Genomic DNA, 15953 nt, shown 5'->3' on the forward strand with positions numbered 1-15953 from the left:
TACAGCAGGGGTCCCCAACTCCAGTCCTCAAGGCCCACCAACAGGTCATGTTTTCAGGATTTCCTTTGCATTGCACAGGTGATGCAATTATTACCTGGGCAAGACTAAGGAAATCCTGAAAACATGACATGTTGGTGGGCCTTGAGGACTGGAGTTGGGGACCCCTGGTCTACAGGACTAGTGAACACATCTATGTACTTTTTTTTTCTTTTTTTTCTCTCGACGTTCCACAGACAATGAATGGAGTGAAGGTCTTGCATGTGCTCCTCTTCTCCATTCTGATGAAGCTCTGCAGAGCCCCATTTTCAGGAACGCTGGGTGGTCTCCATGGTCTGACCTCTAATGATTAACAAGTTATTTCATATACTAGGAATAGGGGATAACCTAGGGGTTACCCCTTTAAAATGGTCACCCCTTTTAATCACATGCAGAAAATATATCGTAATTAAAAATGTACAATTAAAAGAAAAAACTGATTAGCAAAAAAAAAAATATTTTTTAAAAATAAAAGTATATTCTGCGATACTTGAATTAGGATTGATGCCCCAAATTTCAGAATGGGGCTGGCCGCAGGAGGGTTTCCTGGTGCGCGACCAGTGCAATGTGAAGGGGCCATTGGTTCAAAGCAGTGTCTCATCCTGCGCTGTCTCTTTAACACAGACTATACACAGAAAAAGGGGGTTGGCTTTCGTATTCAAATGAGCAATTCAGCCAGCCCCCCTTCACATACAGCACTGGTTCTGTGCCTATTCGGGGAATTTAAGACCAAGCCATATTATAAATAATAATAATAATCTACTTTATTTAGTTTTCATCATCATCAGAAGGTGATGTGAGAAATCTCTTCGTAACTTGTAATGTGCTCATTGTAACAATGATGTCTGATCGTTGCATTTCCGCACATTTTCCACCTTCTGCTGCTCTGGCGCTGGGTGTACTTTTTTTTTTTTTAACTTCTAAGGCAGGATTTGCTACAACACAAAACTTGTTAGTGAAATGTGAACCATCTGGCCGCTGATCAGGAATGCCATGTAACTGCATTCACCAGGATTTACCACGTGCCTCTGCCTGGTATGAGGCCAAGGAGCAGCGCCGCAGCCTGTTTTTTTTTTTTTCTTTTTCTTTTTTTTTTTTTTTTACATGTGATAGGTTTTCAATCAGTGCTCTGAAGTCTGCACAAAGTCATTGCCAACCGCTGAGTCCACAGGTTTTCTTCTTATTCTTTGAATAATGTCTCCCAAGTATAAATGTTATTGATTTGCGCTTGTGTGCGCCCCTTTATCACAATCTCATTTTTCAGTAATTCAGTCCAGTAGATCTTGGGGATTTCAGCCGCAGAACTAGTTTTGATAAATTACGTATCCAAAACCGAAGTATGCACAATCCTGGGGACCGCGTGGTTTTATATACGGTAATCACTGTATTATCAGACAACTTGATCTGATGTGATAAATAGACAATCTGCAAATCACTTTATTTAGAAGTTATCTTGTCTTACCCCTGAAAAATCACTTTAAAATGCCAGCCACTAGGTGTCTCCCTTCTGTATAACTTGCTGTCCGCTGACTGATGGACTAAAGAAAGTGTGGGCGGGGCATATTCTCTACAGGAAGTGAGGGGCGGGGCTCTGTTTTTCCGCTCCTGCTCTCCTGTCTGTCAAACTGTATACAGAGGTAGGCTTTTAAGGGCACTATATAGTGGATTATGGCACGTGTAGTTCATGATGACAGTTGGAGGTTCAAGTACCAATAGTGCTGGCAGAAAGCCATTAAGGTGGAAACATCCACTGAAATAGTAGATGGCAAAGAGCGTGAAAATTGGGACTTTTTATGGATATAGTAGAAAGATAAGTGCGCCAGGAGCAATTTTAACTTGTTTTGAACAGATTTGAACAAGGCCTTAGAGGACCTTTCACTACTTTTTTTTTATTTTTTATTTTTTAATTTCAACTTCGTTCCTCAGCTGATGCAGCTGCGCTAGTTTTGGAACATTTTTTTTTTCTGTACCCCTTGGTTCCAAGGTTATTTTTCCCCTGCCCTGTAATAAGTGTCAATTTTCCCTTTTAAGCAATATGGGCGTGTACCTCAGAACTTGTGGGAGTTGCCATGTTTTGATTGGCCAGCATCAGGGGAGAAAAAGCAAACGCCCACAGAGAAGATCAGTGGTAGACACACAGTCTACTTAAAGGAGAATTTGCAGCATTATTACCAGGGGAGGGGGGAATAACTTTTGAACGGAGGGGCACAGAAGAAAAAGGACAACAGTTCCCGAATCAGTGGCGCTAATTGAAGGAAGGATTCTCTTTATATTAATTTATGAAATAAAAAAAAAATACAGTGAAAGATTCTCTTTAAGACTAAATTTCAAGCATAACAAACAGAAGACCCCTTTATAGATTCATTGCAAATAAGTTTAATATGTTTTGGGTTGAAGTATTGTTGGCCAGTCCCATTGAAACTTGCCTGGACCGAATGACTGTCTATAATACTTTCAGGATTTTTCGGCTTATGTTGTGGCGACTGGGTGGGATCGGACATGTTAAATTTCAACATGCCTGATCCTTCATTCACACACTGTTGCCCAGAGGTGATTGGCAGCGGTCTGCTCCCCTCTCCCTATCCAGAACTTGCGCACACTCGCCCATTGTAAGCGTGCATGTGTCCATAGCTATGGGCCAGACAAGATTTCTGTTGAATGACTACGGTCGCCCTGAGATCTTAACCTGCCGACCTTCCGTACACAGAAGCTTTGACACGTTTCTTAGTTTCTGCTTAGCTTAAACGTAGATCTAGAACTTATTTTTTATTAAACTATGTGGTTATCACTTCCCTTCCCCCTTAAACACAGAAGTTGGGGAGTCTAGATCTTTTAGACTTGGGGTGGTCTTTGTAAGACACCAAACCTTCAAAAAGCGCTTTGTGTGATTTCTCCTATAAGTTGCCGAATTTTCCACAATCTGCCGCGCCGCTGATCGTTCCGGGACACGCCTGTGGAAATATATCGGTGCTATATTAATAAAATGTGGCAATCAAAGCTGCTGCGCTCCGATAACGCCGATATTGAGCCATCTTTCTGAATATCCTGTTTATTACAATGAAACATGACTTGTAGGAGTTAAGTGGTAGTTGTGTTATTAGATCACAGGAATTCTTTATTACTAGACTGGAGCCAAAATCCATTTAAAGAGACTGCAGATAAAATAAAAAATCACCAGTAAATACGATTCCGACCGGTTGCTCACATTTCGGAAGAGTCCTTTTATACAAATGTTATTTACAGGCTTTCATTTAAAAAAAAAGTGTGTGTGCATATAGAATTTGGTATTTTTAAAGGGGGTTTCCTATGAATCATGTTCATATCGAAAGTTGTGAATTGCTGTTAATAACTTTCTTAAAGGCAATCTGAGTGCATTAGTGCTGATTCTTCACGGCGTGGATCTAGGAGAGACCTGTGCAGGGAAAAGCCGGCCGAGGGCTGCAATGAACTGAACTGGTCTAATCTATATCTATAAAAATAATCCTGCAGCCAGACTCTGATTCGTGCTGCCCATCACACACGGACGGTTCCCCCTAAGTAATTTATACTTCCTAGCTTTAAAGGCGAAAAAAAAAACACCTTCCATTAATTCTTGCTTCATTGTTTCGTCGTTGTTGCTGCCACCAATCGGGACATTGAACCGAATTGGTCTCCTTCCCCATCTGGCAGCTAACATATTCTTCCTCCTTTCATCTTTTCTTTTGTCTCCGGAAGAGGGAGTCTTCACTGTATGCCAAATGAATAATCCGGGTAATCGTATGTGCAAATTGCTGCCATGATTGGCTCTGCAGTGAACAGAGGATCACTGTGCAGACTGAGCATGTGCGTCCACCAGCACTCGGCTCATTAGGCGGTCGTGCCCTTTGAACACCAGGCCGAGTTGTGGTATCATTTATGCCGTGATCATGATATTTAATGGTGGGAAGCCCTTAAGAACTTTATATTTCGGGGGAGAAATTGGGTTTTAATATTTTCTTGATCCTTAACACTTGCAATCCTGCACCACTGCATCCCTGTTCTTGGCAGCATTAAAACTAAACAGGAGTTTTACATTTGTAAGTATCTCGTCTATTTCCTGCCTCCGCTGAGCAAGGGAATAACACCAGACAATCCCATATGTGTTTTACCAGAACACTGAAAAGTATATTGACTTATTGCGTTGGCCACTGAAGCCCGTGTTTACCTTCAGGGACTAGAAATTGGACGCTCGTCAAGTCCTGCAGAATTATTTTGGCTATTAAAGTAGTCAGAAATCTGCTGCTGTTTCTGGCATGGCCACAATAGCCTATTCTGGAGGCACAGCGCACACATTACGACTTAAAGCTGGTTTTCTTCATAATCCAACATCTCGGAGGCTGGTAGAAAGCAGCTCTACGCGTTAAGCCCCCCGTTCTTCTGCCCTCTGTTTAAAGACGGCTCCCTCTCACAGTTAGTATTAATTACACTGGAACGACGGTGGAGAAATGGCGCCTGGTGGCCGCGCGTTCAGACGTAGCCACGAGCTATGTATGTTCCATTGAAGTAGCGGGGGTCTAAATTGCCTGTGGATTTTTGAGAGAGTTATTCTTTTTTTGGCCCCTCAAATAGAAATATATTATGGCAAATTGGCTGTAAATGCCCTCATTTCCCACATGTGCCAATATAACATTATTATTTTCTGAGCTAGGCAAATCCCACGAGCCAGGTAGCCAATGCCCTCAGAATACATGGGTATTGTAATGTAGCAATACTTTTACGCCCATACAAAACCCTCAAGCTGGGAAGTGGAGGTCTGACTGCAAAACACTAATCCCCCAACCACCTACTGGTCTGGCGTTCTGTTGCAGACGGACTTTACTTCTGTGGCCGTCATCCCCTGGGCTCCTCTGTCCTTCCTAGACACCACAACATCATAACGACGTGCATCACGCTATCACATCCTGAAGCACAGGAAGCAACAGAGGTGACCAGAAGGTGCCAGGCCACTAAAATGATGCCCATCTGCATCAGAGGGCCAGACCAGAGGTCAGGACTGGGGACTGCAAACCTTTTTTGCTCAGCTTTACAGGGGAGGTTTCTCCTTTTTCCTGCAGCTCTGGTGCCTGGTTACCCTCCATCATAATAGCATGATCCTCAAGGCACTTTTTGCCTTAAGGGAGTACTCAAATGTTCTGGTTTTGTTGTGGGTTTTTGCTGGAATTTCTCCAAATTTGTGGTATAGATGCAGCGATTTATCGGTGGGGGTCTCGCCAATCCTAAAAATGGGAGCCCCTAACGCTCCATTAATTCTATATGAAATTCCCGGAAAAAGCATACCGCTGCACTTTGCTATCCCAGCAGTCCCCTGTACAATGGATGCTCATAGTTGGCCACCCCTCCATTTCACGGTCAGACCCCCACTGATCATCAAGTCATCCCCTATATGGATAGGAAATAACTTCTAAGACTGTAACTCCCACTGTGTCTGCCTGCCGAGACCCCAAAGAGCAACTAATATGTGGGTTCACTTTCACAACAGCGCCACCACAGGGGGAACTAGGTATTACACCGTGTCCATTTAAATCAGCTGTGTAATGTAGAGCGAGAGATGCTCTGTCCCTGCTACCACTTTAGATGAGATGAGGATCCTGAGCAGCATTGTTAATTCACAATGCCCTTCTGGGGTAGCCCCTGTAGCGAATGAGGTGGGTTTCCTACACAGATTCCCAGTTGTCTGTGTGATCCATAGTAACAGACCATTCTCTCTTCCAGGTTGGGCTCATGTGGTATGTGCACTATATATCCCAGAAGTCCAGTTTGCAAATGTTTCTACGATGGAGCCTATTGTCTTACAGTCGGTGCCACATGAAAGATACAATAAGGTAAATGATCGTATCTATTTTGTACATTTATGTATCGGGAATGTCTGGTAACGCCGGCCCTTCACTTTGGAGTGCAGAAGATATAAAAAGTAGCGATCTCTCTTTACAAGTGTTATTCAGTGGTAAAGGGGCAAATAATTTCTGCTAAGATACAGCGGGGCAAGTCTTATTTTTAGATCGTGAAAACTTAGACTAAATTGTCTGACTTTGCACAATTATATCATCCAACGTGAGATGCTGTGATAATTGTAAGCCAAAATTAAAATAACTAAAATAACTATAGGAAAACTGTTCAAGCTTGCACTTGATATAAATGATTCAAACACAATCCCATAAAAGAAATGCACCGCTGACGCGTTTCGAAACAGTTATGGCCTTTATGTACCCCCATTCACAGTATTTCAATGTTGGACGAACGATCGCCCCTTCCGATCGCCCCTTCCGATCGCCCCTTCCGATCGCCCCTTCCGATCGCCCCTTCCGATCGCCCCTTCCGATCGCCCCTTCCGATCGCCCCTTCCGATCGCCCCTTCCGATCGCCCCTTCCGATCGCCCCTTCCGATCGCCCCTTCCGATCGCCCCTTCCGATCGCCCCTTCCGATCGCCCCTTCCGATCGCCCCTTCCGATCGCCCCTTCCGATTCCCCAACTCCTCCTTCCCCATCATACAGATAAATCTCTCGTCTGATGAGACGCTGCCAGACTCCTCTGTCATTGGCTTATTTTCCGTAGAATGAAAAGATTGTCTGCGGGATGGGCCTGGGCCGGATTTTCCTCTCCTCTCCCCCAAAATCGCTCCTTCCGGTCGCTCTTTCCGATTCCCCAACTCCTCCTCCCCCATCATACAGATAAATCTCTCGTCTGATGAGACGCTGCCAGACTCCTCTGTTATTGGCTTATTTTCCGTAGAATGAAAAGATCGTCAGCGGGATGGGCCTGGGCCGGATTTTCCTCTCCCCCAGAATCATCTGTCAGGGTAAAGAGGGAGGCCGTCATACACATTAGACAGTCGGTGGATCATGACGAATTCGTCATCGGAACACATGTATACTGTTTTATTTCCAGCTTCTCAATGAAACTGCTCATCTTTGTATATTGTAAGAATAGGTTAAAGGGGAATTACAGATTTCTGATTTTGTTGAAGGGATTTTCCTACATTGGGGGGAAAACGTGGTCTAATAGGAGAAAAATCCATAAAATACCAAAGGATCCAATACTGTACTTGCCTGATAAATACCCCCCAATTTGGTACTCCTGACAGTATTTGTAGCAATACCATGTCTGTCTACCTTTTGGTGACCACTGCTGCCAAGCAATGACCACTGCAGCACTGTAGGCGGTAACATAATTGCTGCGACCTAGTAAACGACCGTATTGGAAAAACAGAGGATTTATAGGGTGACTATTAGTTATTTTACTGATTTGATTTAGAACAATACTTTATTATCTCTGTTAATTACTTAAATATCCAAATGTTTTATCCACATTTGATGGATACATGCAGAGAATTAGTTTTGGTCCTAAGTCCTGTAGTTGCTTTGTTGAACACATTCTCATCTAAAGCATATATAGCGTATTTACTATTGGTATTTCGACCTGCCGGGTGTTAAAGCTGAGTAATAAAGCTATGGACACCATATTGTAATGATGAACCTGATAAATTTGTAGTATGGTGTGGTCCATGAGGTCTAGTGATGCATGAGTTGAGCCTTTTGCAGCTTTCACACCTTAGTTAATGATTTGCGTGGAGATATATTTTTTAATCAAAACTTATATTTAAAAGCGAGCATGCAGTCTGATCTGGCAGGGCTTTTGTTCATTATGGGCTTAGGAGTCCAGTGGGCGGTCCCGCTCAAGGATTGACGGCTATATCTGTATGTACACTCTCACATAGACAAGACTGACAGTCACTGATTAGGCCGGCCCCACCGCCGGTCGCTGCTGATTAGGCCTGCCCCACCGCTTGTCACTGCTAATTAGGCCGGCCCCACTGCCGGTCACTGCTGATTAGGCCGGCCCCACGGCCGGTCACTGCTGATTAGCCCGGCCCCATTGCCGGTCACTGCTGATTAGGCCGGCCCCATTGCCGGTCACTGCTGATTAGGCCGGCCCCACGGCCGGTCACTGCTGATTAGGCCGGCCCCACTGCCGATCACTGCTGATTAGCCCGGCCCCACCGCCGGTCACTGCTGATTAGCCTGGCCCCACTGCCGGTCACTGCTGATTAGCCCGGCCCCACTGCCGGTCACTGCTGATTAGGCCGGCCCCTGCTGATAAGGCCGGCCCCACTGCCGGTCACTGCTGATTAGGCCGGCCCCTGCTGATAAGGCCGGCCCCACTGCCGGTCACTGCTGATTAGGCCGGCCCCTGCTGATTAGGCCGGCCCCACTGCCGGTCACTGCTGATTAGGCCGGCCCCACTGCCGGTCACTGCTGATTAGGCCGGCCCCACTGCCGGTCACTGCTGATTAGGCCGGCCCCACCGCCGGTCACTGCTGATTAGGCCGGCCCCACTGCCGGTCACTGCTGATTAGGCCGGCCCCACTGCCGGTCACAGCTGATTAGGCCGGCCCCACCGCCGGTCACTGCTGATTAGGCCGGCCCCACCGCCGGTCACTGCTGATTAGGCCGGCCCCACCGCCGGTCACTGCTGATTAGGCCGGCCCCACCGCCGGTCACTGCTGATTAGGCCGGCCCCACTGCCGGTCACTGCTGATTAGGCCGGCCCCACCGCCGGTCACTGCTGATTAGGCCGGCCCCTGCTGATTAGGCCGGCCCCACCACCGGTCACTGCTGATTAGGCCGGCCCCACTGCCGGTCACTGCTGATTAGGCCGGCCCCTGCTGATTAGGCCGGCCCCACCACCGGTCACTGCTGATTAGGCCGGCCCCACTGCCGGTCACTGCTGATTAGGCCGGCCCCACCGCCGGTCACTGCTGATTAGGCCGGCCCCTGCTGATTAGGCCGGCCCCACCACCGGTCACTGCTGATTAGGCCGGCCCCACTGCCGGTCACTACTGATTAGGCCGGCCCCACTGCCGGTCACTGCTGATTTAGGACCACCCTTTGTACTCTTAAGCCCAGAATGAGCAGGGGCTCAAATGATTAAAACACAGGTGATCCCAAATCTTTTCACACAATTTTATATATCAATTTATCTCCTCCTGCTGTATAGGATTCTGCCTGCAGATTGAATTGCATTTTCAACGCATCAGGTCCCGTTTAATTTCTTTTTTTTTTTTTTTTTATAGAACGGTCCACTACAAATTATACGGTTCATTCAGAACAGACAACCTTATAAATGTGCAAATTCCCCCTTATTAACGTGATTGACAGTCGTCCTTCTTTGCTGCACTCACAGATAAATCTCATTTCGAGGAGGATAACAAATGGCTTCTGTGCCATAGCAACCACATACGGCATTTATTGATCTAGTGAAAATGACAAAAGAAAGGCGAATGTCCACCGGCCATGAGCGAGGGTCCTTTTCCTACTATCTGGCTTAGTATAGCGATGGCTCTAGCAGCCAGGCTTCCTTAGAGGAAATTAAAAATGGTCATACCGACCCAGTGGGGGTTTTAATAAGCATATTATTATTATTAAGGTGCTTCTTTAAAGGCAGGGGTCAAATATATGCAGAAACCAGTCCTGTATAGTTAATGACTTTAAATAAGTTTCCACATGTTAAAACTTAACATCTCATTTATTTTTTATGAGAAGCATCTCGCTAGTTAGATGATCACAGTCCTATATATTGTCCATTGATGTAATCACCATCCAACAAGATCTGAACAGTTATCCTTAAAGTGTTCCTCCAGAGTTGCCTTTGTTTTTTTTGCCTTTAAAGGAACACACAACCTAGAAATTAATAATTAAAGGGGTTGTCCGTAGCTTAATCACATCGTGGCCCCATTTAAAATAAAAAATAGTGGATACTCGTCTTCTGCTTTGTCGCTGTGCCAGTGAAGTCAGACCCTCTATTCCCAGTGGGTTACGTCACATTAACGAGGGTCAGCTGCAGCATGTACTATTTTGTCAGAGCGGAGGTCCGCTTTGACAGAGTATTGATGAGACCCGTGAGACAACAGTGCCACCTGACCAACCAGGAATATCTGTGCTGACATCAGCAGACGTGTGTGATTATGAAAGCAGACTGTCAGTCAGTACATGTCTCACACTGGTAATGGCACCTTTCATTTACAATAAACTCTGGAGGCAGATACTCGGGGAGATCTATGTCCGGCCCATAGATCTTAACGCCTTGTTTACATTTGTAATAAAACGTGGATTACTCTGGGATAAGACATCGGATTGCAGATATCACGGTATCATTTTATTCAGCTTGCCCATATAGATGGCTTAGGAGGGGTGATCCTACTGACAGTTGCCCTTTAAGCTCTTGCTAATCAGTTCCATCATCATTATCATCTTGTGGCGGCCTGATGCCTGCCCTCTCATCCAAAGGGGCAGAGTTTATCAACCTTTTGTGCTACTGCAGACAGGCGTGAGGGGAGAGGCTCCTGCTGCAGCCAGTTGTCTCACAGCCACACACAGGAGGAACGGGACATTGCTAATCTCCTCTTACAAACTGAAGATTTCTTAATATATTTCCCCGTTGTATTTGTATTAGATAAAATCTGAGTAAAAAAAAAAAAAAAAAAAAAAAAAAAAAAAAAAAATATATATATATATATATATATATATATATATATATAATTAGTGCACAAGTGCTATTATAACAATTTCATCCAAATACATTATTCGTACATAGCATAAAGTGCGATGTGATCATAGTTAAAATTTCCTCAATGATCAATTAGGTCAACTCAGCGCTGCACGACAATTGTGGTAGTATTAGATGCTGCTCCAATTTTGATCTCTCTATCTCTCCTTTTTTTTTTTTTTTTATATCCTGTGTTTTGTGACTCACAATTTTTTTTTGTAGTTCCATTTTATTTACTATTGATCACTCCCCTCCGAGCTTTTTAATTTTCCAAAAATGGTGTGCAGATTCCTAGTCATCGTGACTTCTTATTGCCCTGGTCTCTGCATTCATTCCCAGCGTGCCCGGGTAAGCACTGTTTCTTCGGATCGGCTTGTCTTTCTAACCCGCTCACATGTGCAGACAGCCCCCGCGTGTGTACATATCCTAAGGCACAGGAGAAGTAGATAAACACCATCAGAAATCCAGAGAGCGCTTGAAGAAATGATAAACCTGAAACTGCATTGTAGAAATTCTGGGAAGACACGGGCTATCAGGGGGTTGTCTAGTTAAAAAATAAATACTTAAATGTGTTTAAAAAAGTAAATTCTCCTCGTTACCAATATGCTTTATTTATCACTGATGCCCCTATCTACAGATATCCCTCCAGGTTTGGCAGCTCTACTTTGGTTTGTGCTAGATTCCGGAGAGCCGTTCCTACGTCTGCATGTCATTAGTGCTCACTGTTCTTTAGTAGCCAAATCTTCCCCCTTGTGGCCCGCATACATATTATACTGTTGACTGATCCCACCTATGTTAGTAAGAACAGATAACTTTAGTCTATGTATGAGGGTCTTTTATTGAATCATAGGATGTTAGCGATGGAAGGGATCTCCGGGGTCATAGTGTCCAACCCCCTGCTCAGTGCTGGATTCACTCTGTCCAGCCTCTGTTTGAAGACTTCCATTGAAGGAGAACTCACCACCTCTCGTGGCAGCCTGTTCCACTCATTGATCGCCCTCACTGTCAAACAAAGTTTTCTTTATCTAATCTGTATCTTCTCCCTTTCAGTTTAGTTCCATTGCTTCTCGTGTTTCCATGGGCAAATAAGAATAAGGATGATCCTTCTACAATGTGACATCCCTTCAGATATTTGCAGACAGCTATTAAGTCTCCTCTTAGGCTAGTTTCACACTAGTGTTTATCCGGGTTGCAGAGGGTTGCAGATTTCTTCAGTGAAGCCCCGCCCACTGCCACGCCTCTTTTTTCAGCTCCGCCTACGGCTGCATGCGGCGTGCGCACCCTATCTTTAACATTGGGTACGCGGGCCATGCCGCTGTATGCGGATGCCGCCGCATGCGTCGTTTTGACGGTGCGGCATCTGCACGAAAATGCAACATGTTAAAGTTCGGCGCAGGTCGTCGCACCGTTAAAGCAACACATGCGGCGGCATCCGCGTACAGTGGCCTGGCCTGCGTACCCAATGTTAAAGATAGGGTGCGCATGCAGCCGTAGGCGGAGCTGAACGAAGAGGCGCGGCAGTGGACGGGGCTTCACAGAGGAAGTCCGCAGCCTGGATAAAAGCTAGTGTGAAACTAGCCTTAGCTTTCTTTTTCGCCAGTTAAACTTTCCCAGATCCTTTTCGTTCCTCATAGGACACGGTTTGCAGTCCGCTCACCATCCTGGTCGCTCTTCTCTGACCTTGCTCCAGTTATTCAATGTCTTTTTAAAAAAATTTTTTTTTAAATGTGTTGCCCAGAACTGGACCCAGTATTCCAGATGAGGTCTGACCAAGGAGGAGTAGAGGGGGATAATTACTTCACGTGATCTAGACTCATTGCTTCTATTAATACATCCTAGGACTGTGTTTGCCGCCTTTGCTGCTGCATCACAATGTTTATTTAACCATTAAACTTAACCATTAAGTCAGCCAGCCCCCTTCTTACATAGTACGAAGACATGCTAACACAGAAAGCTCTCGTGTGTCATGCATGTGGTGGAAGTGGAGCTTATGTGCCAGGAACTGGCTGGGATAGTTAAAGATCGGAGCATCTGCAATAAAGGTCATTAGTAACTTGTATATTTTACTTTTACAAAGTTTATCTAAATATTTTTCTCCAGACACCTTTGATCTGTTGCTGATCTTTTTAATTTTTAGTTGGGGAAATTGCCGATGATTAGCAAATGGTCAGTGCTGAGCAATCTTGTTCTCCTCCTGCAGAGGGGGAGGCTCCTGCTGCAGCCAGTTGTACAGTGCGGAGGATGCAAGGGGACATAACTAATGTCCTGGGACAAATATAATACAAGTTTTGCTACATTTGTCAGTTTTATGCACAATATGAGATACAATAGGAACAAAGAGTAATGCAGGAAACGCTGGGTTATATATACTGCATTTATTGCTACTTTCAGAGTTATTTGTCTTGTTTCCCATTTTTTTTTTTTCTTTCTTCTGAGGGCTGCTAGTGGTGCATATTGCATACTGAGTGCATCTGACCCAATAGGTAGGTTATCGTGTACAACATATGGAACTGGCCGCGTATTCTGCCGCATACACTTGTCTTGAGACGTTGCGGCATCGAGGAGTCTGGTTTTTTGCATTGCATGAGTTTTTCCATTTCTGATTGACGTGAGCGGTTATGTTTTGTTTTGTAATTGTCAAAGGCCCTTAAGAGTTGGCTCTGCTTGTACTTGTGTTAATATAATTACTTCTCCGAGCAGACATGTAACATCGGCGCTGGTTGTTAGCGGCGCTGGTTGTTAGCGGCGCTGTCCCCATCTTCCCCCCACAGCGCACATTACACTTATTCACCGGCTTTGCATTGCAGACATTTATAGCACCGCTCACATTTTGGGCTCAAAGGAATAATCTGACTTGTACAGAAATATCACAGATCATAAAGAAAACTCCTGTTTTGCAATTTCTATGATGTGCACCTCTCTGGAAAAATTCTTCCGGAATCGTAGCATTTTCCGATGTAGAAAACAGTTGTGTACACTGAAGATGTCATTTGGAGGTGGTGGGTTGTTTTATGGTTTGTACGTGAGGGGCTTTTTTTTTCTTCCTTTCCTGACTGTATCCTCTGTCTTACTGGGTACTTTATGGGAATAAGAGCTCCGTTATTAATTTATTAGCCTTAATTGAAACAGTGGGAGCATATTACATAGTAAGGCCGCACATACACGGGGCTGTCTCCATGAATCTCCCATGTGCGTGCATCGTTGGAAGCCTTTAAAAGGGGTTTTCCTCATCCTCTTTAGTTGGTAAAATTGCCTCCTGCTTGTAAAAAAGCAAGCAGCTTTGCCCTTTACCGTATTTGTTATTAAAAATCTCTGTTCTTAACAGAGGATATTGTAATTTTGTAGTTTACTGTTCCTTGCCTATGTTAATGGCCATTTTTTCAGTCAATGAAAGCCGGTCTCCTAGGCAAGGAACGCAGCGCTTGCAAGCTCTGTACTATAGAGCTTCTAAATGCTGCTCTGAAGCGGAGCTTATAACTGGATCCTGTGCTTGAGTGCCTCTGTGCTTATCTGATGCTGCCGAGGCAAAGCCACCTCCGTTTACAGCATTGGAGGTCGCACAGTTCAGACCAACGGTGCAACCATGCCATTGGTCTGAACTGTCAGTCAAGCAGGAGCACACCACTCCCAGCAAGCAGGAGGCAGAGAAGCAGTGCAATCCTGTTCAATAACTGGAGATAAACGCTTTTATAAAAGGGATGTTGAATATTAGAAACATTATCACAGTCACATTTGGGTAGTCACATGGCCTTAATTTATAATGGGAGGATACAGCTTTAATCTGGAGTATATACTGTAAGTATGTGCATCCTCCCAGTATATATGCAGAGGAGGTGCCTTCGCGTCTGTATAGTTTCCACTGTGTAAAGTTCTTACATATGGTATTACGTCCACCTATTCTACATCCTTGAGACCAGGGATTCCTCAACACAATCATTTGGTGTCCTTTGATATTTTCATGCAGAAATTGGCTGCACTTGTTCAGGAAGAGAGGAGAAAATTATAATTTCCATATTTCGCTTAGGCGGCAACATGGACAAAATGACACGTTATTATTTCTCAACCGGGTACCGGATCATGGTATAACTGGGGTTTACAGTCTAATCGGGGAATACGTGTAGTGTTTGGTAATGGCCGGGGCTGGGCTTTCTGTCAGATACCGTTTTTGGATACTTTGTGCACCTTAAGCACCTAACCACATGCAGAGTTTTTAGATTTCACAGGAGCACAGAATTTGGATTTATTTTTATTTGCATTGTTTATCGGCCAATATATCTTCTGTTTTCCCTAAGGTTCCATCAGGATCACACCGCTCCTCTGCCTTCCAGCTTGCTGGTTGGGGGAGCTGTGCTCCTGATGATTGACGGCTCGGATCAGCGGCGTGGTCGCACCACTGGTCTGAACTGTGCACTCTCGGAGGCTGCAAGCCGAGCAGCACGAGGCACTGAAACCGACTGCAGCCAACAATCTGGCCAGCTTCAGAGCAGTACTTACAAGCTCTATTGGAAACCGCTTGTAAACTGGGTACTGCTTGTCTAAGACAGTCTACCTCTAATAGACTTCAGAGGTGGCTGGTGACCTAGGCAATATGCAGTAAACTATAAAAATTATTTTGTTATTGGGACTGGAGAGGTTTAGAGGATTTTTAATAAGGAGTTTTTACAAGCACTTTGCAAAGTTTACCCATTTAAAAGCCCCATTTTTTCGCAGTTTGATCATTTAGGTACATGGTTACCAAAGCCGTTCCAGCGGAGCTGACTGTGCAGTTTGCTTTGTAGTCCTAAAGCTGCCCCTAACCCTAAAGATGCCAGGGGAAATATTTGCCATGTTGGATTTCAGACAGCCGAACCTAATGTTTGCAGAGAGAAAAGTCGCCGCCAGAGCAGTCTGGCAGCTGCTCTCTCTTGGAGAACACAGGCGCTCTCTGCCAAGCCATGCTTTCCTGGTATGGGACTTAATTTCATCAGCCAGAATTGTTGATACATTTATCTCTATATGGATCTTTTCTTCGTAAATCTGTACCTGTTAGAAGAGCACCTCGGCAATAAACGAATTGCAGATTGTCCCCCCCCCCCTTCTGGGATTGTCAGCTATTGGCTGTTCTTTGTAGGGAAACCAGGCAATAAGTATTCGGTTTCCCTGCAGCGCCACCACAGGGGAGATTAATTATGACACCGCGCACATTCAAATCAATGGCTCACACTAATTTAGTAGTTTGCGACAAGTATTTGATTTTTGGTCCTTGTTCACCAAGAAATGAAAACGTTTTTGTGATTTAATCAGGAGGGGATGTGGGCAGAAACTTAAATTTTAGACAAATTTATTAAGCTTTACGCCAGAAACTATGCAACTACTC

At 44.9% G+C, this 15953-nt stretch overlaps 1 protein-coding gene across 7 annotated transcripts in view; it reads left to right on the forward strand.

Moving 5' to 3' along the window:
* Window positions 1-15953, forward strand: part of MLLT10 (MLLT10 histone lysine methyltransferase DOT1L cofactor) — a 247985-nt gene that overhangs the window by 124748 nt on the left and 107284 nt on the right. For all 7 annotated transcript variants that reach the window (XM_069729543.1, XM_069729546.1, XM_069729541.1 and 4 more), the window contains one exon: window positions 5767-5876. In XM_069729543.1, coding sequence (XP_069585644.1) covers window positions 5767-5876 — 110 coding nt within the window. The remainder of the gene's footprint in view (window positions 1-5766; window positions 5877-15953) is intronic.

This window comes from Ranitomeya imitator, chromosome 6 (genome assembly GCF_032444005.1).
Source record: "Ranitomeya imitator isolate aRanImi1 chromosome 6, aRanImi1.pri, whole genome shotgun sequence".
Lineage (NCBI taxonomy): Eukaryota > Metazoa > Chordata > Amphibia > Anura > Dendrobatidae > Ranitomeya > Ranitomeya imitator.